The sequence below is a fragment of the Akebia trifoliata genome, chromosome 14 (genome assembly GCF_017979445.1).
Source record: "Akebia trifoliata isolate Shusen 1 chromosome 14, ASM1797944v1, whole genome shotgun sequence".
In the NCBI taxonomy this organism is placed as follows: domain Eukaryota; kingdom Viridiplantae; phylum Streptophyta; class Magnoliopsida; order Ranunculales; family Lardizabalaceae; genus Akebia; species Akebia trifoliata.
Window position 1 is genome coordinate 11,159,894 of NC_141388.1, and position 24,233 is coordinate 11,184,126.

The 24,233-nt window shown below is 39.0% G+C and overlaps 1 protein-coding gene and 1 long non-coding RNA gene across 2 annotated transcripts; one reads left to right on the plus strand and one right to left on the minus strand.

Annotated features, from left to right (window-relative positions):
* Window positions 1-219: 219 nt before the first annotated feature.
* LOC147386232 (protein NRT1/ PTR FAMILY 5.6-like) lies at window positions 220-2,993 on the plus strand. The gene is made up of 2 exons (XM_086424229.1): window positions 220-830; window positions 2,087-2,993. Exons 1-2 carry the CDS (start codon window positions 232-234, stop codon window positions 2,931-2,933), a joined length of 1,446 nt encoding a protein of 481 aa, XP_086280355.1. The 5' UTR covers window positions 220-231; the 3' UTR covers window positions 2,934-2,993.
* Window positions 2,994-16,297: 13,304 nt separating this feature from the next.
* LOC147386233 (uncharacterized) lies at window positions 16,298-23,138 on the minus strand. The gene is made up of 3 exons (XR_015172302.1): window positions 22,746-23,138; window positions 17,106-17,198; window positions 16,298-17,020 (listed from the first exon to the last, which is right to left on the minus strand). It is a non-coding gene; the product is annotated as an uncharacterized LOC147386233 (long non-coding RNA).
* Window positions 23,139-24,233: the final 1,095 nt, after the last annotated feature.

The window sequence follows — 24,233 nt, forward strand, 5'->3', positions numbered from 1 at the left end:
AGTCATATACCCTACTGCCATGATCATACTCTTTAATAGTCAAGATAAAATTAAGAGTTGTGATAAAATGACTCTCCAGGTGGCATTCTCAATTGACTCACTGACATGGTCAAGTTCGGAACCGTAGATATGTACACCTTAGGATTCGCGACTGCACTTTCCCATAAGAAATGTATCTTGAGGTGTACAGATCTATGTTCTGAACTTGTCACATCGGGGAGTTGATTGAGCATGCCACCTCGTGAGTCATATTATCAGGACCCTAAAATTAAACATGGGCATCTTTTGCAGGGATTGGGCCTATTAACGACTATAACCCCTCCAGTGTTGTTCAAGGTCGTCCTCTCAACATCATGTCGTGCATACTATCATAAAAATGATGCTATATGCTTCAATGCACTAGGGTATGTACTGTATTACTTGGCATTTGCACTCTTGGTAGTTGGGAGGTCCAGTCTAATGCCGTCTGCGATGGCATTGTGGGAAAGAAAAAGAGGCGAGAAGACCTTCAAAAAGTTGTTCATAAAAGGATTTGGGTTGATTTGGACCATCATCGCAACTGCAGCAATTATTTTCATACCAAGTTGGAAGTTATTGTTTGGAATCGGTTCGCTAATTATGATACCCACCATTGTGTTGGTCCTCTACTTCAATGGAGAGGACTTCGTAAAAGGACGCAGTGACGAACGCAAGAGCCCTCTCAAACATGTGCTTCGTGTCTTCGTGGCTTTCATCCTGAAGTGTCGTATTCGTTATGTTCATGATCATAAAATGCTCTACGAGGAGCAAAATCTTGGTGAGCACATGTTGCCTCGAACAGATCGATACAAGTAACTCTCTCTCTCTCTCTCTCTCAAGATCCCATACAGTGTCCCGTTTCTATAGATAGAAACGATGTCTATGTTACACAATTTGATTGGGAAATAAACACATTGGGCTGCATGAACGGCTTGATTAAGAGCCTGAGGTGTTTTAAACACCAACTAAAATGTGCCACTTAGACACTTATCCTATTTTACAAGAATATGACGCCGTATTTATTTATTCATTTATTTTTTATCAGAAAGCTGAGGCTATAGAGGGTCCCACATGGCACACTCAATCGACTCTCCTGACATGACACTGTAGATCTATACACCTTGGGATACATGGTTCCCTTGGGATACACATTTTTATGGGGAAGTGCAGTTTTGTATCCCAAGGCATACAAATCGACAATTTCAAGCTTATCATGTCAGGAGAGTCAATTGAGTGTAGCATGTGGGGTAGTCCGATTATCACCATTCTATACATATATATGATGTTAACATCCCATGTGTCACTCTATCTCTCTTATAAATTAACATCCAATGTGTTATTGAAGGGCATTTTGGGACGTTAGTTTTCTCCAATTCTTTATCTTTCAAAGGACATTTTGGCCCTTAGTATAAAATGCTTTTAATGTAATAAATGTTGTAAATTGTTTTACAAAAAAATTATGCCTCGGGATCCAATAGGGTTTCCCGTTCCTATAAAATAGGAATGATGTCTACCTGACACTCTTTAGCTGAGTTTAAGTCACCTTAGGCTCTTCATTAAGCCGTTCATGCAGCCCAATGTATTTATTCTACAACCAAAGTGTGTCACATAGACATCGTTCCTATGTATAGGAATGAGTCACTGTACTAGATCGTGACTCATATACTATTTCCTTTTTTCAACAAAAACAAATATTTAATATTCGAAGGACCATAATGCCTTTATATTTTTCACTAAAAATTAAATAATTAAGAATATTATTGAAAAATATAAAAGTATTGGATGATGCTAATGTCCCAGTGAAGAAGTATTGGACGTTAGCATTCCCCTTATCTCTACTACTATGATGAGAGAAGGTAGTATGCCGAATGCGTAATGTCCTTCGTGCTATTGATTTTTCTTGATTTATTATTCTTGTTTCACTTCGGCACAAAAGATGTGCTAAACAAAATATGTGGATGATTTAATTTCAAATTTTTAATGCTTTTCGAAAGAATTCATTTCATCAAAATCTAACGTAGGTTCGTTTAAGCCTTGAGTACAAATATAATGACTTGATACATTGTAGGTTCTTGGACAAAGTTGCCATGATAGAGTCATCGTCTCATAATCCGATGGAAATAAAAGAAGAAAGAAATAGATGGAGGCTTTGCACGGTAACAGAAGTAGAGGAAGTTAAACGTTTGTTACGAATGACTCCGATGTGCATGACCTTCCTCGCGTATGGTATGGTGAAATCTGTTGGAAATACCTTCTTCCTCGATCAAGGAAACAACATGAAACAAAGTCTTGGTGGAATAACACAAAGTCTTAACATCTTTGTCGGTATAGCAGGAATATCGAGTGTAGTAACTAAAAGACTATATAAGTTTTTAATATCGAACGCACTATCTGGGTCAGGAAGGAAGTATGCGCCTTCAATTAAAATTGCTGTTGGAATGATCTTCTCTACATTTTGTTGTACAATTGCTGCTTGGGTAGAAACTGAAAGGCGGAATCATCTACCCAGGCATATAACTCTCTTTTGGTTAACTCCACAATTCCTCTTGTTTGGAGCTATGGATGGATTAACTCATGATGGTGTCCAAGATTTCTTTTACCATCAACTCCCGTATTCGATGAGGAGGTATGATTATGCATTCACTGAAGCTATGATTGGAGGGGGGACCATTTTTTCTATATTTCTTGTTTTGATAACAAAAGCGCTAAGTGAGTGGGCAGGTGGTCCTTGGATCCCAAATGGGGTTGGTGATGCCATCACCGATTCTCGTATGGACAGATATTTTCATCTATTGTCTGTAGTGTGCTTTGCGATTTTAAGTGCATATACCTTTGTAGCAACTAGGTTTCCTTACCAGGATGCAGTAAAAGATGAAGAAGTAGCGCAACCAGCTGAAGAGGAGAATGACGAATAAACAATAGAATCAAGAGTCATGATATTCTGACTTAAGCAGGCCGCATACTCAATCAACACCCCTGACGTGATAGGATTCTCTCTTGGGATGCAAAACTGCACCTTCTTTATGGGGAACCGTAGTTCCGTATCCCAGGAAGAGCAGATATACGATTCCCAAGTCTGTCATGTCAGAGGTGTTGATTGAGTATGCCACGTGCCTAAGTCAACTTATCACGATTCTTGAAACAAAACGATAGGTATGTACAGTGTTTGATACTTTGATTTGCATTTTCTTGTCGTATTATCGTCATTTAGACTAATCATGTAAGTTCATTAGTATTTTGAATTTGTTTCTATTAGTATGTACAGCGTTTCTATTTTGGATTTGTTTCTATTCTGGGAAGATCACTTAATAGAACATGTGGAAGGGGTTTTAGAAATAGTCCCTAACTTTTGGAATATTTACAGTTTTTTTCTTCTTTCTTAACGGTACCTCAACCTAATATATGTTTGTAATATTTTTGGAATACTCAAGCTACCCTTTTTCTCATCTACCCTACATACTTAAGTTTTTCAACTGAGATTGCAATCATTTCAGACTATGAACGATGAATGGGGATTTGTATACTTTTAATTTTGAATATTTTGATGTATTTTTTTATTTATTTCAATTATTTATAATAAAAAAATGAAAAAAAAAAAAAAAAAAAGTTGAGATTTCATTGTAACTTTTGATTCAAATGTCTGTTTTGCTATTATAATATATGTGTTTTAAGTTTTTCGAGAAGATCTATCTAGTAATGAAGTCGAAATATATAAACAAATTTTAACACCGTGTGTGAAGAGAGGCAAGTGCAATTGTGAAAATGTTAGGGGGTCAATGTGGCATTATGCAAAACCATGGGGAGTCAATGTGTAATTTACCCTTCAATTTAGAAACGTTGTTGGTAGATGAAAAAAATAGTAATAAATTAAAACAATTGAGATCTAAACTAAAGCAATGAGAGTAGATTTGGGTTCTACCGAGCAGCTTTATATTAAGGGTATGTTTGATTGCACATGAAAAATAGGGTGGAAAATCAATTTCCATAGAAAATGACATTTTTATGTGTTTGATTGCACATGAAAATGAAAATTCATTTTCCACCCCAATCAAAAAGTCCACCAAAACATAGATTTCACTTTCCTACCCATATGGGTGGGAAAGTGAAATCCACCCATATTTTTCATCCTCAATTCTTCCTTATTCATATCTTTTTCTTCCCTACCATCACTATCACCACCACCACCATCACACTTATCTCATTGTCGTCACCATTGTCATTGCCGTCGTCACCATCGCCATAGTCGTCATCACCATCTCCGGCTACCTCCTCTCTCTCTCTCTCTCTCTCTCTCTCTCTCTCTCTCTCTCTCTCTCTCTCTCTATTTTTTCTTATCCTTCTCTATCCATTACTTCTGCCGCCACCACCACCACGTTCTCCCCTCATCTTCTTCACTTACCTCCGTCGCCACCGCTACCATCACCATCACGTTCTCCCTTCTTCTTCTCACTTACCTCCGTCGTCGCCACATCCTCCCTTCCCGATTCCTCCTCCTCATCTTCTTCTCCCCTTCCTCTCATCTTCTTCCTCATTCTCCTCTTCTCCTTATTCTTTTTTTTGTCATATTTTTTCCATGATTTTATCCAAGTAAATCAAACAATGGAATTTGATTTTCCAACCCTACCTATTTTCCACCACTATTTTTCCATGAATTTCAAATTCCATAGAAAATCACTTTCCATGCAATCAAACATACCCTAAGAGAAATCTACCGAACATAAGTATCTGTTGCAATTTTCTTTAAAAATAAAAATATAAAATTGGTCTTGTAATCCAATACATTGAGCCCAATGACCCACCCAATCCAGCCCATTTCTATTTGGCCCAAGTTACCTTAATATAAAGTTCAACCCACTACTTTAAGGCCCAATGCCCAGCTATCCATTACGTTTCATTTGTGGAAAGAAAGTGCATACGAACCGAATAGTCCCAAGATCCACTTCTATTGGTTTTACCAGCCAAGACCATTTTCTATGAATAATGTCGAAGTATCTTGATGAAAAGCATCTATGGTTCTTATACACTTTCACTTTAAATACAATCTTGAGGTCACCCTAGCACGACTCATTTTCTTTTGGAATCATCTCCTACATGCCTTTCCTTTGCGGTTTCGATTTTCTTTTCCCTCTTTTAGTTCTCCTTGAGAAAGAATGAATAATAAAAAATAAAATAAAATAAATTCTCTCTTTATTTTGGCTCATATATGTCAATCTCATCTTTGGGTTCAAAAGAAATTCCACTTAGTCCAAACCTAATGGGATTATCTCTTTAATCAAAAGAATGAACAATCATATCTTTCTTTTTTTTAATCTGAAACTTTTCATGAAATCTAGAAGGTTATGGTTTTGGATTTGCCAATATGGTAATCCATGCTAGTCGGACTCAAAATATTAAAATGAAGGAAAATACTAAAATCCCAACCAACGGTTGAGGTTCTTCTCCAATTTGATGATTGGGGATGTTAGGGATTCCCAAAGATGATGTATCCCTACAAAAATGTGTACTAATCCCTAAAAGATTTATAATCATCTGAATTTGTGCTTTTCCTCTTATCTGAACCGTTTCTTTGACAGAGACCTTCAACTATGGGTCGTTGAAGCTTAGAAAATGGTCGAATATAAATATAAAAAAAAAAAAATTAAGAATTTTCAAAAAATAAAATTAGTAATAATTTTTTATTTTAGATTTTAATTTTAAATTTGCAAGTTCTATAACCATCCTTTCTCGGAAGGCTTGATCCTGCCAAAAAAATTTAATTTTCTCTTAGGTTGATTGATAAATCTAAGTCACATCCAAAAGCATGGTAAGATGTCATTGGAATGTAGAGCACGAAATTTTAAGAATATAATGATATTTCACAGTTGGATTTTAATTTTAAACTTTTAGAAACTCAATGGTCGACATTTACCAAAGCCTTGGATCTAGCCAAAAAAAAAAAAATTGTTTTCTGAATTTTATTTTTATTAGGATCTACACCGTGAACTTAGAGGATTGCTGGCCGAATGTTTTCCAAACATTGAAACTTGAGGCTGAGTCCTCGACTAGCTGGTGTAGCGAGGCGTAAGTCTCGAGGTGTAAAGTGCAAGCCTCACATGCATAATATTTTTAAATAAATAATATAATATTTAATTATGATTAAAAAAATTAAAAAAGTAAGACAATTATTGCATATTTCTTAATTTCAAATTTTAAAAAAAAATTTAATCCATTGCAATAAAAAAAGAGATATAAAATATTATGTAACAATATTGAGCTCAATTTCCACTTGTGGTAAGTAGGGACCATCCATTTTCCTCTATAGATGCACTCGCATCTCGAGAGAAAGCATCATTGTTTTCTACCCATAGATACACTCTAACCAATGGAAAATAATACAAAATGCCACGTTCTTGTAACGTGGAGGGTTCCTTCAAAATTTGAAGTGGACTTGTCCGCTTCAAAATCGGACTTGTAGTCCAACACTTGAAACACTAAAGAGTCCTACTATAGTTTTACTAATTAGTAAGGATTTCACCTTCAGTAAGGGTCCTTGGGCTCCGCTCAACTTGTGGCATAAAAAAAACATGATTAAATGTTTCAGGGTTGTAAATTAAGAATAAAATTCTATGAATTTTAAAAAATAAAATCCTCAAAAAAAAAAAAATTCTTTTTTTTTTTAATTTCAATTTTAAGTTTGAAAGTTATGTGGAAGTTCGATAGCTGTGTCAATTTTCAAAACCTTGCATCAAATTCAAAAAAATATTATTATTATTATTTTAATTTGAGTTTTTCGAAACAACTTAGAGGTTGTAGCGTTGGATTGTTGAGGTGGTAAGCCATTTGAGCAAAACAACCTTTGGTAAGGCTCAAATCTTTACTTAGTTAGGAAAATGTTTCTCAAACACTAAAATTTCTGTTGAAAGAAAAAAATCTCACACTGTCACATGACCCTTTTCATCATTAGGGCTAGTATTGATCTAAAATATACTCATTATCCAAACCGATCCGATCCAAAAAGGTATGAAAATTTTGGATTTTCAGCTCGGATTTGGATTGCAAATCTTAGATCAGATTCGGAATCTATTTCGAAAAAATATCCAATCTGAACATAGTTTAATAATTTTTTATTCTTAATTTCATACCAATACATATAAATAATTTTTTTTAATTTTTTTGTTTTCTTCAATGTTTGTACTTGAAAAAGTAGAGTTTTTAAAATTTTATATTTTTTGAATTTTTTGAATATTGATAATTTGAAAATAAATCATGCGTTCAGATCCGTTTCGGATTAATAATGAAATGAAACAGATCGAATTCGATTCACATATTCATTAATCAGATCGGATATATGTTTACAAATTTTTGGATTGGTTTTGAAGTCGTACTGATCCGATTCCGAACCCCTCCATTGTCAACTTATTTATCATCCTAATACTGATACAGATCTCTAGAAAGTATGCTTCACTTCTTTTATCGTCCTTTTGTGTGATGGGAGAGCCTCAGCCATAGTTTGAGTATAGAAAATCCAAAGTCGGATAAAAAGTAAGTCTTTGTTTCTCTTTTCATTTGAAAATTCAACAAGATTACCAACTGTCCACCAAAAAAGATTTTACGATGGGATCCGGATGGGACAATACGAATCTTAAGATTTTCTTTTGTTTCATGAGTTTCGGCGTAGGAGTCCAAGAAAGCCTCAGTTTGTTGAAGCAAAGTTATCCTATCTTAGGTAATTTCGATGAAACCCTCTAATTATGATCTCATGTTTAATTAGATAATTAATGACTTGGATTCATTGTTGATATTTGTGTTATTTTTGTTCTGTAGTTTAATTCCTCACCATAATCATAAGGATCGATAGAGATGTATTATACAGCAGAATTTAGTTTTTTTACTTAAATGAATTAATATGCCTTCTTAGATTATAAAATTAAAAAAAAGTCAAGTTTAATTTATAAATAAAATAAACAAAGATTATTGAAGGTATTGAATTTTAGATCATAAATTATTGTATAGTAATCATTGTTGAAAAGGATTTTCTTTGAGAGGTTAAAGTCGATGAATTAGAGAAGGTATTTCTATCTTGAGTGAGACAGAAAGTGAATTGGAAATCTCTGTTCTCAATAATGAGAAACAAGAGAGAACTACCATTATATATATATAGCTAAACAAGTTACAATAACAGCTGTAGCCTAACAACTCTAACAGTTAAAATAACAGACTCTCACATGACTTTGTTACACAACTCATGATCTGTTACAACTGCCTTAACTGTAGTTGGTATTGGACAAGTCTGGCTATCATCCCCCCTCAAGCGAAAGGGTCGAGGGACAATGCACATTTGAGATCTTAAACGCAGAAACCTTGAGCTTGTAAGATGCTTAGTTAATAAATCAGCAAGTTGATCTTCACTTGGAACAAATTGCAGTTGAACTTTGTTTTGTAGAACCTGATCCCTGATGAAATAAAGATCAATCTCAATGTGTTTTGTTCTTGCATGAAACACTGAATTTTTGGCCATATAGCATGCACTGATGTTATCATACCAGAGAATGGGTATTTGATAAAGTGGAATACACAACTCCTTCAACAAAGCTTGTGTCCACACAATTTCTGCAGTGGCAATGGCAAGACCTCTGTACTCTGATTTAGCACTGCTTCTTGATACAACCTTCTGTTTTGAGGCTGACCAAGACACCAGATTATTGCCAAGATAGACTAAGTAACCACTCGAACTTCGGCGATCATCTGGTTGTGTACCCCAATCTGCATCGGTGAAAGCTTCAATCAAAAGTTCACTAGAAGACTGTAACAAAAGTCCATCAGTCATTGTCCCTCTAAGATAACGTAAGATTCGTTTTATGGAGAGCCAGTGAGCCAAAGTTGGTTGTTGCATAAATTGACAAGCTTTGTTGACAGCAAAAGCTATGTCTGGACGTGTTATGGTGACATATTGTAAAGCTCCTACAACACTTCTATACAGAGTCATATCTTTCATAAGTTCACCATCAAACTTAGACAAATGCTTCCCTATAGCCCCTGGAGTTTTTGCTGGCTTGCTATACATGTCTGTCTTATGGAGAAGATCAGAAATATATTTTGTTTGACTCAAGTGCATAGATCCTTCATTATAGGAGACTTCTATTCCCAGAAAATAAGAGAGATTACCCAAGTCCCGTAAGGCAAAGACAGAATTTAGTTTTGCTATCAAAGTATGAATCATTGTGGGTGAATTTCCTGTGACTATAATATCATCCACATACACTAAAACTACCAAAGTGGAGACCTTATCAAAGTAAAGAAACATGGAGCTGTCTGTCCTTGATGAAGTAAAGCCCCATTGGAGAAGAGCGGAGCTGAATCTTGTGAACCAAGCCCTTGGGGCTTGTTTAAGACCATACAAAGCCTTCTTTAATCTGCAAACCTTATCTGGAAATTGAGAGTCAGAAAACCTAGGTGGTTGTGCCATAAAAACTTGCTCTTCGAGCTCTCCATTTAAAAAGGCATTATAAACATCAAGTTGCCGTATTAGTGAGTATTATTCGGATTGTTGTACCTTTAACCACAGGACTGAATGTTTCAAAATAATCGAGGCCATGAGTTTGAGTAAATCCCTTAGCTACGAGTCGAGCTTTGTGTCTTTCTATACTTCCATCTGGTCTGTATTTGAGTTTATATACCCATTTGCAGCCAATAAGATTTGTCCCGAATGGTTGATCAACAAGCTCCCAGGTATTGTTGTTGTGCAAAGCAGCCAACTCAATCTTCATTGCTTCTATCCAATTGGGGTCTTTGAGAGCTTGCTTTAGAGTCGTTGGTTCTACTGTTTTAGTTGCTGCAAGATCAAAAATTTTCTTCTGTTTAGTAATTCCATGCATAGCCCTGGTAGTCATTCTTTGTGTTGGAACAACAGAGATGCCCGGAATTGGAGCTGCAGAATTAGGAGAAGCAATAGACCTAGGAGAGGCAACAGTAGATGGTAATGGTTCAGCAATGGGAAGGTGAAGAGAGGGTGAAGACTCAAGAATAGTAGGCTGAGGAGAAGGTGGAGGAGTGACGATTCGTTGATTTTTATCAGATGGGAGTGAAATAAGAGCAGGAGGAAAAGACTCTCTATCAGTATTTTCTGGTGATATTGGTGTGTTTTTCGGAGCCAGAGGATACACAGATTCATCAAAGATAACATGAGGAGTAACATAAACTCGGCCAGACATATTATCAAGACATAAGAATCCTTTTTGAGTAGAACTATAGCCAAGAAATATGCATTTTACTGACCTATATTGTAGCTTATGATTGTTATATGGTCTAATGAAAGGATAACATAAACAACCAAAAACACGAAAAGCCTTATAATCAGGTTGCTTGTGAAAAAGTATAGAGTAAGGATTATCAAACTTTAACACTTTGCTTGGCATTCTGTTGATAAGAAACACTGCTGTTTGGAAGGCATACTGTCAAAACTTCATTGGCATAGAAGCATAAGCCAACAAAGCTAATCCAGTCTCAACAACATGTCTATGCTTCCGTTCGACTCGACCATTTTGTGATGATGTATAGGGACAAGTAAACCTGTGAATAATGCCATCAGATTTCAGAAAAGAGAGAAAAGACTTAAACTCCCCTCCATTATCAGATTGTAGACACTTGATCTTGGTTTCGAACTGTCTCTCAACCTGCAATTTGTATTGCTTAAAAACAGGTAGAGCTTGATCTTTAGACTGTAGTGGGAAAAACCACGTGAATCTAGAATAATCGTCAACAAACAAGATGAAATATTTTGCACCAAGAGTAGATATGATAGGAGCAGGACCCCAAATGTCCGTATAGATCAGTTCTAATGGTTTTGATGCACGAGAGGAAGAAAGAGATAAAGACAATCTATGACTCTTGGCTAATTGACATGAAGAACAAATTGAATGTGTATTATTGGAAGCTGAAATGCTACAAGTATGTAAAATCCTGGTTACAATATCAGAACTAGCATGGCCTAATCTACAATGCCATAGCTCAGTTTTATTTGTGAAAGAACTAGAATCAGAAACGTTGCTGTGATGATTATTCTTAGTACTGACAAAGGCTCTCTTCGTGCCTGCAACAGGAAACCTGTATAGTCCATTCTCAAGCTTGCCTTGAGCAAGAACCTTCTTCGTATATTGATCCTTCACAAAGAAAGAATTAGAGTGAAATTCTATTAAAGCATTGTTATCCGAACAAAACTTAGCCACACTAATCAAGTTTGCTGAGATGAAAGGCACATGAAAAACTTTCTTGAGCTGGAAAGAATGTGTACTAGAGACAAGATCTGATGAGCCAAGATTAGAGATGGAAAGTTGCTTACCATTCCCAAGAGTCACACGATCACTTCCTGTGTAGGCTTTATCATTGTTGAGATTGGCTGGGTTTGGAGTCAAGTGATGACTGGCACCTGAATCAAGGAACCAGTTCTCATCTGCAGCTGCATTTGACGAAGCAATCATAGCAGGCATTGTTCCTGTATTTCCTGGAGAGTGGGAGTTGTCATTCTGACCTCCTTGGAAAGAAATATCAAACCGGTGATAACAAACATGGACAGTATGTCCAAATTTGCCACAAAATTGGCATTGAGGTTTATCATTAGAACTGAAGGTTCCTCTTCCACCTTGTGCAGTTCTACCTCCACGACCACGACTTCTATTGTAATATCCCTGTCCATTGTGACCTTGTGCAGTTCCTTGACTACGGCTACCATAGCTTTTTCTTCCACCACCTCTATTGTTAGAGGATGAAGCAAAATTAGCAGACATGTTTGAGCCATTCTCAATTGAGTTTTGTTGCTCAAGACGATGTTCAAAGGATAACAACATGCTGTGGACAGCTTCAAGAGAAATTCGATCATCTCTTGTATTTATTACAGTGACTACTGCATTATAATCAGCACCAAGCCCGCCTAGAAGATTTAATATCTGATCTTGCTCAGATACAGGTTCTCCAATGGCAGCAAGATTATCTGAAGCTCCTTTGACTTTCATGATGTAGTCAATCATGTTCTGAGATCCTTTCTTGGAATTCTGCAATTCTAAGCGAAGTTGCATGATTCGAGCTCTTGAAGAAGAAGAGAAAATTCTCTCCAAAGCAACCCAGGCAGAGTGTGAGGTGGTATGGCCAATGATCTGAGCCATAATTCCTGGGGTGAGAGAAGAGTAAATCCAACTCAAAATAGTGCGATCTTGTCTTCTCCATGTGATGAAAGCAGGATTAATCTCTCCAGAATCTAACTCCTGTGCTGGACAAACAGAGGTTCCTTCTATGAAATCTTCGAATCCATTGGCAAAGATAACATTGTCAATTTGAGATCTCCATAGGATGTAGTTGGATCGATCAAGCTTCACAGGTAAAGAATGGTTGAACATCTGTTGAGTAGGAACAGATGCCATTGAACCAGATCCAATCGAACCAGAAGTAGAAGAAGATTGAGAGCTGGCGGAAGTCATGATTGGATCGAAGGAAAAAATGGAGAGAAAGAAATCCTAACCTTGCTCTGATACCAAGACAGAAAGTGAATTGGAAATCTCTGTTCTCAATAATGAGAAACAAGAGAGAACTACCATTATATATATATATAGCTAAACAAGTTACAATAACAGCTGTAGCCTAACAACTCTAACAGTTAAAATAACAGACTCTCACATGACTTTGTTACACAGCTCATGATCTGTTACAACTGCCTTAACTGTAGCTGGTATTGGACAAGTCTGGCTATCAGAGTGAACCACATAAAATTTTTGCAATTAAAACCCACGTTAAGTAAGTTAAAAAATTTTAAAATGGTAAAGTCTTTGGGTTTGGGAAAGAAAAGTTAAAAAGCTTTAAGATGGTGAGCTTTGAGGAGAATAACCAAGGATTTTTAGGAGAAAATTAAGGTTTATAAGTGAAAATTTTAAGCCGATTCAGTACATTTTTAGATAGACTTGTTTGAGTTTTCGAGTAGACTTGTTTAAATTTCTAGGGAGACAAACCAGTTCCAACAATTTTATAGGGAAGACGCCCAGAAATCCTATCCAGTCAACTTAGCCAAGTTTCGAGTTGACTCGATGTGTTTTACAACGAGTGTTATTTTGATCACAGACCAACACCAGATTGACATACAGGCCATATGACGTAAAAAATAAAGAGAAAATTTCTCTCTCCTGCCCGTGAATTTTAACTTTAAGATTTCAAATTTTAAAATGAGTGATTTATTGGGCAGATTTATCTGTTATAATTTTATTACAAAAACTCCCCTACTCTATCAAGTTTGTTACTAGCACAAACCTTAATTTATGAATCAAGCTACCATGCCTTATTTAGTAAGATTTCAAATCTTACTAAGGATCATTAGGCCCACATAGACAATCAAATTAGCAATCCAACAACACAAACTTTTAGATTGCATGTAAAAATTCAGATTCCAAAGAAAAAATTAAAATAAAAAAATCTTTTTGATCTTGGTAGTAGATGTTGAAAATGAATGGATATGGAACTCCCAAATTGAAAATTTAAATCCAACGATAAAAATTATTATTATTATTATTTTCAAATTTTTGTTTCTATGTTCTTAGAATTTTATCCTTTATAAACTCGTATGCCAGAACATGTTTTTGAATGCCACAAATTAATGTGGTTATAAGAATCCACTCCAAGGTATGTTAAGTAATAAATTAATTTCAAAAATTTAGAAATTTATGATGTGGATCCCGCTCTAAGGTTTTCTCCATAACAAACTTGATAAAGTGAGGTTTGGTGGGTAATGAACTTCAAAGTAAGGCTCCCTTTGAGTTGTTAGAATTCCAAGGGAGTTTTTATAATAAAAATGCAATAGTGAGGTCTACCGAGTAAATTTCTCTTCTTAACAAAGTCATGGGGCTCACATATCATATTGGAAATGGAATACCATAGCTTTTTAGATTTCATTTAAAAAAAAAAAAAAAAAACTCATGATTAAAAAGAAAATAATTAAAAAACAAAGTTTTTCAAGTTTGATCTAAGATATTGAAAATAGATGCTTACCAAGTATCCAAATTTAAAATTAAGGTTTAACGGAGAGAAATAACTTTTTTTTATTTTTTATTTTAAAATTTATAGATTTTCATCCTCTGTAACATTGTGGTATTGGATTATGTTTTTGAATTCCAAAAGATCATCTAATCAAGAAATTGCATTCTTTTCACTGTGAGTAGGAGAGATTTTTTCTCTTATTACTTACGTGTCATACGTCAAACTCGTGTTGGGTTTTGAGCAAAATATCACTCGTTTTACAACTATAATACCAATATTAAGAGAGAAAATTTCTCTCTCCTGCCATGATGGAAAATGGAAATTTCATGATCGGATCACCCCTGTAGCATTCAAAGACATGATCTGATGCCATGAGGTTGTAAAGGACAAAATTCTACGAACTTTTAAAAAAAATGAAAAAAAAACTTTAATTTCCAACAACGAATTTTAATTTTAACATTGTTTTTTAATATGAATTTTTTCATAAAATTTACCAGACTATAATATTAGCTTGACAATATGATAATCCATGTAGTCTCAATAACCCATTTTTAGACTTTAAATCTCAAAATTGAAATTTGTTGGCAGAGGTCGTGAAAGTAGGATTGCTGATGTCATTTGCACCACATGTCAAACGGTGGCTGTTAGCAAATTTGCTCACAGTACTCTATGCCCAAAAACTCATTCTTCTACAATCACGATTCATGTAAAAGGATAAAAATACCAATTAAAAATAAAAATGATTGAAACTAAGAAAAAGTCCGGGTGCCAATAAAAGCTCTCTCGATATTTAGCTGAATTTCCAATATTATTAATTTTTTAAAATATTATATGAGTCTAATCATAATTTATAAATAATTACTAAAATATTTAGAACCATAATTGTGGTGTGCAAAATAATTTAAGAAATTGGAGGGTAATAAGTAAAAGTTTGGGTGCCAATAGCAGCGCACTTTCTTATCCTCCACTCCTTATTTCTTGACCCACTTTCCCGTTTCTCTATGTTCTCACCTTCCTCTCACTATGTGAAAAAAGCCCATATTTGACGGTCTTGGCCCATCAAATTTTGAAAAATTTGACGGACCCTCCCGTCAAATATTCTTTTGTAGAATTTTTTTTTTGGCGGCCCTGGACTATCAAATTATTGGAGAATGGATTTAAAAAAAAAACAAAAAAAAAAAATCCATAGAATATGACCATCGAATTTGGAGGTTTAACAAACAATAGTTCGGTTCTCTAATTCACCAATCACAATGAACGAAATAGTAATAAAAAAATCGAAAAAATAAAAAACAAAACAAAAATCATAAAACAAGTTCCAAATTAAATTAAACAACTCAAAATTCATTTTATATATTGAAATTTCATTACTAAACAAGCTCTAATTAAAGCAATTGGGCACTTACATATGACATTGAGTCAAATATTGCTTAGAAATAAAACACAATTAAAACACAATATTGCCTTTGATCTCTTCTAGCTCTCTCTGCTCTATCGTATCCTCTTACCATGTCTAATCATTTCTTGAACTTTAGCTACAAACTCAGGTAAAGAAAAAGACCTTCGCCATGCCAAATTTCATGGACCCGAATAAGAAGGTTATTAAAGATAAAATCACAAATACAATAACTCACGGGTCTCGACAATGTATTTCCTTGAAAGATAGTGGAGCAGTTGTTTCTCCAAAATATCAACATGGACTGCCTATACAACCAAAGGCAAGTCTTAACATAGAAATAGAAGATTGCTTGAACCAATGTTTATATGTAGAATTTTACCTAAGAAGAAAGATCATCAGTTACTATAATATGAACAAACTGCATATAAAGGAAAGCAAGTGAAAAATAAGTTAGAAAATTAGAATATCAATCTGAATACTTAGTTGCCTAATTATAAAGGAGAAAACTTGATGTGTTGGTCATAAATACTTAGTCACTTGTTATGACCAACCAAATGTAGCCAAGTGGTTCACAGTTTTGGGCCAATTCTTACCCATATCTCGACTTGATACTTGATAGTGACCCCAACCATGTCTCCATCATCGTTAGTCACAGACCTGAAGAGCCATTCAAATAGCTAGAATGAGAGCAAAACAAAAAGTAGCTGAGAGGGAAATTGGTGGAAGATGGATGACAACTTGTCGAGTTAATGCAAGGAGATGACCTTTAAATATGCGTTATTGATTGTTGTTCTATTTCATGGTGGACCTGAAAACCCATTCCAATAGCTAGAATGCCTGAGGTGAAAACAAGAGGAATTCATCAACTATAGTAAAATGGGTGGGTGGGGCGGTGGTCTTTCCTGTCCATATAGGCAATAAAGACTTCATTTCTGTTACACAATCACCATATGATCAATCTGACACGTATTCTTGTGAATGCCGTCCTCACATAGCATCAGAGAGTAATCTGAAGGTGATGAAATATCGAGGAATCTATGTATTTGAGCCAGTAACAAAGAGGAATCACTATAAACTTAGGTCTATCATTTCCTTGGTGTAAAATGTTTAATGAGTTCAAATGTGTATTTTTTGAGGATTTTGTTTTAAGACAGATCCTTATGTGTTTTGGTTCCGGATAATCTTGTAATCTCGTTCTCCCTATGTAGGTGTCCTCGATCTCCTTTTCCTTAATGGAATTATAATTATCAAAAAACAGCACCTCTATAAACTGGGTAAATATATTACCCAAAACTTTACTTAGTTTGAAGAATAAAAATCAGCTGAACTTAATTCCTATAGATTCAAACATATAATATATAACTCGAAGAAAAAAGTACAAAAATAAACAAAAGCAAGCAGATTCAAACCTTGAGGCCACTCAGTTGCTAGCCTTTCCTTCAGTGTTGCAACAGTAGTTGATGGGGCATAGCTACCATGACTGATATCCGTACCATCATAGATACGGAATTTAAGTTCGATACTCTCCCGTCTATCTTCCATTATATCTATTATTCTCAATCACCGAGATTTCAGATCCTTCCAAAACCACAAGAAGACTCTCCCTGTCGCCTAAAGAAACATCAACAAATCTCAAATTAAATTCTTGAAAATTTTCGTTTGCCAAAATCTAGAAATTAATTTCCCAAATTTATACCTTTTCACACATTTGGACATCAAATCCTTACTAAAACCTATAATCCGATAATGAATCTGCCATCTCCAAGACTCCTAAAACCAGAGCTTCAATCTAAAGAGAATCAAAACGAAAACAAAACAATCAAACAAGAATTTTGAAATTCTTTCTGATTCAAAGTAACTACGAAAGTTAGATCTGAGAGAATCTTTCCTATTTTTAATTTCTTTGTAAATTACATCGATCAAATACAACTCCATAAAAGCCAATTAATTGCGGAAAGGGAAAGTGTGGGGGGAAATTCTTGAGCACGGACACGTGGCTCGATCAGGGGCCAAGATTAATGATTTGAGGTCGTGGCTCGGTCTATTTATCCCGACGAAGCTCGAAACTGTGCCATCAGCTCGTAGGTCGGTATGACAGGTCTGACAGATAAGCCTGCAATGCCAGTTCTAACCACCCACGTCATGTCAGACCAAACCTGACTTTCTCAGAAGCGATAGGGCAGTTGCAACAACTCCTGCAGCTGACATGTCAGGGAGTAGGCTAACTACCCCAAGTCACCTCAAGGGGGGGCATAGAAAACGATCAGGTTGAACGCCTATATAAGGGAGAAAACTACAAGTAAAAAAGGTTCGAATTCTTCTTCTCTGAGCACATTACACTGATCAATTTGGCTAACTTGATCGTCGGAGTGGGCTGTTTTGCAGGTCCCCCCGAGCTTAAAGAGAAGGAAAGTGTAGAGCCATTTCGTGCATCTACAATTTGGCGCCGTCCGTGGGAAACTTACAAGGAGAAAAACGACCAATATGGGAAGAGCTAGAGGCGAAAATCGTGGAGAGCCATCAAATCCACTACCAGCAGACTCGCCCCCAAATGCGCCGGATCCAATGCTAGCAATGTACAACTTACTCACAGAGATGAGGGATGAAATGCGCAGGGGGTTGGAGAAACAAAATGATGAGATAGTGAAAATTAGAAAGGAAAACGAAGAGCTCAGGCAAAGGTTAGGCGAGCGTGCGGAGACCGAGGAAGGCCCAGGGGCAGAACAGAGCAGTGACCATCCTGTTCGAACGGCAAGAACGGAGGTAGATTGGACTGAAGATTCAGCAGCAGTAAAAACGCAGCAGGGAAGCTCCGAAGTTAAAGAAACCATGACGAGGAAGGAAGTGGAGGAGATGCTCAAAAGGAGGGATGAGGAATTCGCGCGAGGAAAGGATCCCGCGCAAAAGGTACGGAACGCAATTCGGGAGCTCAAAGGGACACCATTCTCGCAGGCGATAATGAAGTCCGAACCACCCAGGTCGTTCCACATGCCAAAGTTTGAAACTTACGACGGGACGCGAGATCCTATGGACCATATACTGCACTACAGAAGTCAAATGGTGCTGTACCAAAATGATGATCCGTTGCTCTGCAAGCTGTTTCCGTCAACCTTGAGGCTCGGGGCCATGACGTGGTTCCAGGCCTTACCAGCTGGGTCCATTACGAACTTTTCCGAGCTGGAAGAAGCGTTCGTTGGGCAGTTCGTGCACCTGCGAAGGAAGAAGGTCGGAGTTAACACTCTATTTAACCTTCGACAGGAGCCCGGGGAGTTGGTCTAAGGAAAAGCCTCGGCCCCTCCACAGGAGCCGAGCCCAACTGAGGAGTTGGTTCGGAAGAAAGCCTTGGTCCCACCACGGGGACCAAGCCCAACTGGGGAGTTGGTCTAAGGAAAAGCCTCGGCCCCTCCACAAGAGCCGAGCCCAATTGAGGAGTTGGTTCGGAGGAAAGCCTTGGTCCCACCACGGGGACCAAGCCCAACTGGGGAGTTGGACCAAGGAAAAGCCTCGGCCCCTCCACAGGAGCCGAGCCCAACTGAGGAGTTGGTTCGGAGGAAAGCCTTGGTCCCACCACGGGGACCAAGCCCAACTGGGGAGTTGGTCTAAGGAAAAGCCTCGGCCCCTCCATAGGAGCCGAGCCCAACTGAGGAGTTGGTTCGGAGGAAAGCCTTGGTCCCACCACGGGGACCAAGCCCAACTGGGGAGTTGGTCTAAGGAAAAGCCTCGGCCCCTCCATAGGAGCCGAGCCCAACTGAGGAGTTGGTTCGGAGGAAAGCCTTGGTCCCACCACGGGGACCAAGCCCAACTGGGGAGTTGGTCTAAGGAAAAGCCTCGGCCCCTCCATAGGAGCCGAGCCCAACTGAGGAGTTGGTTCGGAGGAAAGCCTTGGTCCCACCACGGGGACCAAGCCCAACTGGGGAGTTGGTCTAAGGAAAAGCCTCGGCCCCTCCACAGGAGCCGAGCCCAACTGAGGAGTTGGTTCGGAAGAAAGCCTTGGTCCCACCACGGGGACCAAGCCCAACTGGGGAGTTGGTCTAAGGAAAAGCCTCGGCCCCTCCATAGGAGCCGAGCCCAACTGAGGAGTTGGTTTGAAGGAAAAGCTTTAGCTCCTATACGGAAGCCAAGATAAACTATGGAGTCTAGTTCGGAATCGGAGCTTCGGTTCTTTGCTAGCATCAAATCTATGGAAAAATCTTATGATCGAACCTAAGAACTTGAGGATACTAAGTTATTTCGTTTGTCTTCTTTTTAAGCAGTATGCTTTAACATAAAAGAAAAAAGAAAGAAGGAAGAGAAAGCAAAAAGGGAAGCACAAGAGTCAACGAAAAGTATATATATATATATATGTTGGAATTACACCCGCATTTACAAGACTGTGCCAACAAAAACAAGAAAAACTAGGTATCTACTTCGGGCGCGACTTCGGCTTCATCGGGGGCATGACTCTCGGTAGGAGCAGTCGAATGATCGACGGGAAACTCGGGGACCGCGGCCGCTGTCACCTCTGGGATCACCTCCGGCTTTTTTGCTGCCGCCTCGGTTCTCCTCAGCTTGGCCTTCAATTTGTTGTAGGCCGCTTCCCAGGCCTCCTCCGAGGAGTCAAGCTGGGCCTGGAGAGAGTTGAGCTGGTCTTGAAGAGCTCTCTCTTGCTCCGCCTCTTTCGCTTTGACTAGTTCCTCAAGTGAGGAAATCTTCCCCTCTGCCAGAGCCAGGCGGTCCTTATTTTGCTCCAACTCGGATAGTGCGCTATCCAAGCTTTGTTGGAGCTTCTGGGAGCTGGCCGCAGCCATGTCCCTCTCAGCCTGGAGCTGAGCTATGCGGCCCTCCGCCGCCTTGAGGTCTTGCGCGGAGTTGTCGCTAGCCTCGACAAGTTTGGCCATGGCATGTTGGGCCTAAAAAAAAAAAAAAAAAAAAAAAAAACGTTAGAAGTGTACGAACGCAGAAAAATGATATCGAGGTAGAGTAAGAGGCTTACCATAGCCAAAGCTCGGAACGCCTCGTTGCAGAATTTTGCTGAGTCACCAACAAAACTGCGGCGTACTTTTTCAACGTCCCGCGGAAGCACGGACGCATCGAAAATAGCCCTAGCTACAGCCGGGTCGGATAAGGCCGAGTCCCTATCCGACACCGGCCTCCCCCTGACTAATGGGCGTACCACCCAGGGGGTAGGAAGAGGCTGATTCTCCCTTCGGGCAGATCCAGCCGAGGACGTGTGCGATGGCTCGGCTGGATGTCCTGCTTCGTCAGCGGCGGGAGGCGGAGGTAGTTGCAGAACCGGCGCTGGTGCTGGGGACCTAGAAGGATGAGGCCCCCTCCTCAGCCTCTTAAGAAGAGGCCGGTGATCTTCTTCTTCTTCTTCTTCTTCAAAAGCAAAGCCACCCACCCTCGGGGCCTCGGTAGGTAGGGTGGGCGCGACTTCCGTAGCCTCGTCCTCGGAATCGGATCCCAGGACTGGTGGAGGACGCTTGGACTGGAGTGCCATGGATGAAGGGCGAAGTGCTGGTGGCAGAAGCTCGGTAACGTGAATGAAAAGGTCGGGGTTCGATAACAAGTGCGTTATCACCACCGATTCCTCAGAGAACTTGTCCTTGCTAGGACCTGCGAACATGACGGAGAAAAGTTAACCTCAGGAGCCTAGCAAATACAGACTATAACGAAAACTGGATAATAAGAACAGAGTAGGACTCACCATGAGGGTTGAAGGAATGGTGCGTCAAGGGAGGGAGCTCGTCCCCGGGAGCACTCTCCCACTGCCCGGACAGCTGAATAGGGAATAAGAACCATTCCTTATCCGAGTCGGGAAGCTCGATCAAGGACGGCTTCCCTCTCCTCTTGGAAAGATAGAAGAAACCCGATCTACTCGGGCACTTTTTAAGGGCAAACTGAGCCCTAATGTCCGCTAGGCCGAGTTGCAGGCCTTCTTCCAGCCTCTCATTCATTAGCTCGAAAGCATGAATGAGACGGAAGAAGTTCCCGCTCATCTGGCCCGGAGCCCTCCTGAAGAAGTTCAGGACCTCTCGAGTTAGCCTGCTAAGGGGAACTCGGAGGCCTGCCTTCAGCTGCCCCCAGTATACCACCGAGGTACCTGGGGGGCATTCACGCTGGACAAAGGTCTCGTCCACATAGGACAGACGCACGGCCCTAGGGACACCGAAAGTATCCCGGACGGTGTCCAGTGGAGGGCGAACAGGGGAATAGGTTTTCCCCTTGGCCATTTAGAAGAGAGAAGGTGAGGGGGAAGGGGCAGAGGAGAGAGGATGGGCCTTGACCGGATTACCTCTACAAGAAAAGTTGGTAACTCCTGGTCTCTGAACAGCGATCGGCAGAATGGCACGGCGATGGCGCAGCGGAGGCACGATCAGGAACGTCCGAAAAGACTGAAGGGTTGCGAGAGAACAATTGGGCAGAATAACGGCAAGGTAGATGAGAGTGAAAATGAGAAGGAGAAATGGATGGGATATTTATAGGCCTGAGAGGCCTCGAGATGCGTTATCAAAATCAATGGCTGGGGCCTTTTAAGCCCATAATGATGAGGTATTAAATGCTGAGAAACCCAATACGACCGTTCGCCCCACTGCACGCGAATCGAGCCATTCCCCGGGCGCCACGTGTACACCACGCAATAATTGCGCCGTTTAAACCAGCAGACAGGGCGCGAACTGCGATAAGAGCCCAACCGACCACCGCCCTCGAGAAGTGAGAACGATCTCTTTATTCGCCGTAAAGATATCATTAATCCTAGCTGAGACCCAATGAGAGGCATCCACGTGTCAGTTTTTGTTATTAATATTCCCGAGTACCCGATCATTCTGACCGAGCCCTCGGGAGGGGGTATTGTGGGGGGAAATTCTTGAGCACGGACACGTGGCTCGATCAGGGGCCAAGATTAATGATTTGAGGTCGTGGCTCGGTCTATTTATCCCGACGAATGCATGTATTCGAAGCTCGGAACTGTGCCATCAGCTCGTAGGTCGGTATGACAGGTCTGACAGATAAGCCTGCAATGCCAGTTCTAACCACCCACGTCATGTCAGACCAAACCTGACTTTCTCAGAAGCGATAGGGCAGTTGCAACAACTCCTGCAGCTGACATGTCAGGGAGTAGGCTAACTACCCCAAGTCACCTCAAGGGGGGGCATAGAAAACGATCAGGTTGAACGCCTATATAAGGGAGAAAACTACAAGTAAAAAAGGTTCGAATTCTTCTTCTCTGAGCACATTACACTGATCAATTTGGCTAACTTGATCGTCGGAGTGGGCTGTTTTGCAGGTCCCCCCGAGCTTAAAGAGAAGGAAAGTGTAGAGCCATTTCGTGCATCTACAGAAAGAAACCAGTTACCGTAAATGATCAAGAGTTCAAGACGCCATTAATGCAAAATTCGAGCTCACAGAGTCGATTCAGTCTCATTAGGAATTGTTGGTGCTTCTGACTTTTGCCACTAATAACAGATTTTTAGTTCTCTCTCTCAAAAGGTATGAAATGGACATACTAAAATCTAATTGTAAGGCATGTTAACCCAAAAATCTAATTTTAAGGCATCCATACTTCCCAAAACCCCTACACATACAGTCCTTTGCCCCAACCAAATCCAGTATACCCCTTCCACATAAATTCCATCAAACGATTAACACCTCTAATAAACCAATTGACCATTCCTTTGAACATAACTACTATTAATACTGCTGGGTTCTTTATTGAATGTTTACTACATGTTCACAATTGTAAAACTTTATATTTATTCAATCACACATAGCCAATTGAGATTATGAATTCACTTCCTTACGATCAATCCACGCAAGAGTACATATTTCAAGCTCCATTAATCAACATAGTTGTGTTGTTAATTGTTGTAAATTATTCCTTAATCCTTATCAGTGGTTGGGATCACCAAGACAAGTGTTCTCAATCCGTAATTAGGAATATTTAAACCTACTAAAATGTGGTGGACTAAGAATCAACATAGCTTAGCCATCTCCTCCACAAAAAATGAAGGGTGACACCAAAAATCACTAAAACTAATAAAAGAAATGAAACATGACATACTCTCACCAATTTGTGCAACCTATTGTATAAAAAGGCAAAATTGATGAAAAATTAATCTACTCCCACGATAAGCAAGCGGTTTAGTGGGTACTAATTGGTATATGAAGGCGGATTTTGAGCCAAGGTCATATGGTACTAAACATGTAGACTTTAATCAAGCTAGTAAGTTGGCACCTTCATTACGACAAATGTAACAAGCATGTCAATATGATGGCAATCATTACTGAAAAAACCCAAGTTCCACATATTTTCTATTAAATACTTCATTCAGGAATGATAATCAGGTATAAAGTGATTTCATGCAATTATATACACGATGTGACATGAATTTAGCTCTGAGTTGCAGCAATAAGCTATTTGGTAAGTAGCAATTATATTGTCATAGTACCTATTTGGTAAGCATCAACTTTCATCTTTTTAGGAGTTGCAGCAATAAGCTCGTAAGTTCTTGCTAAGAAGAAATCTTTGCATTTCTCCATTACTTCTGAGTTGGAACTTGTATGACTCTCGCCCTCCTTATTAAAACTACATTCCTGCAAATTCAATTCTTTTCAGAATACATATAACTGTAAGATTCTCTCTCACACATATGCATGATGAATGGAGAAAAGGAAAAACATTAAGTTCAATTCTTATGCTTCTATTAGCAATGGGCCACCAAGATAATGGCAAAAATTGCATCATGCCCCACTGCTACAGTCCCATGACTAGAGAAATCAATATTAATAAAGCAAAGCTCGATACAAGAGATTAAGCCCAATTGGACCACATGATCAGCTAACA

What these genes read in the sequence shown, in the direction of transcription:
- LOC147386232 (XM_086424229.1), top strand. Translation starts at nt 232, where the DNA reads ATGCCACCTCGTGAGTCATATTATCAGGACCCTAAAATTAAACATGGG. An exon ending in CCTCGAACAGATCGATACAA is followed by an intron (nt 831 to 2,086) that starts GTAACTCTCTCT and finishes GATACATTGTAG; the next exon opens with GTTCTTGGACAAAGTTGCCA.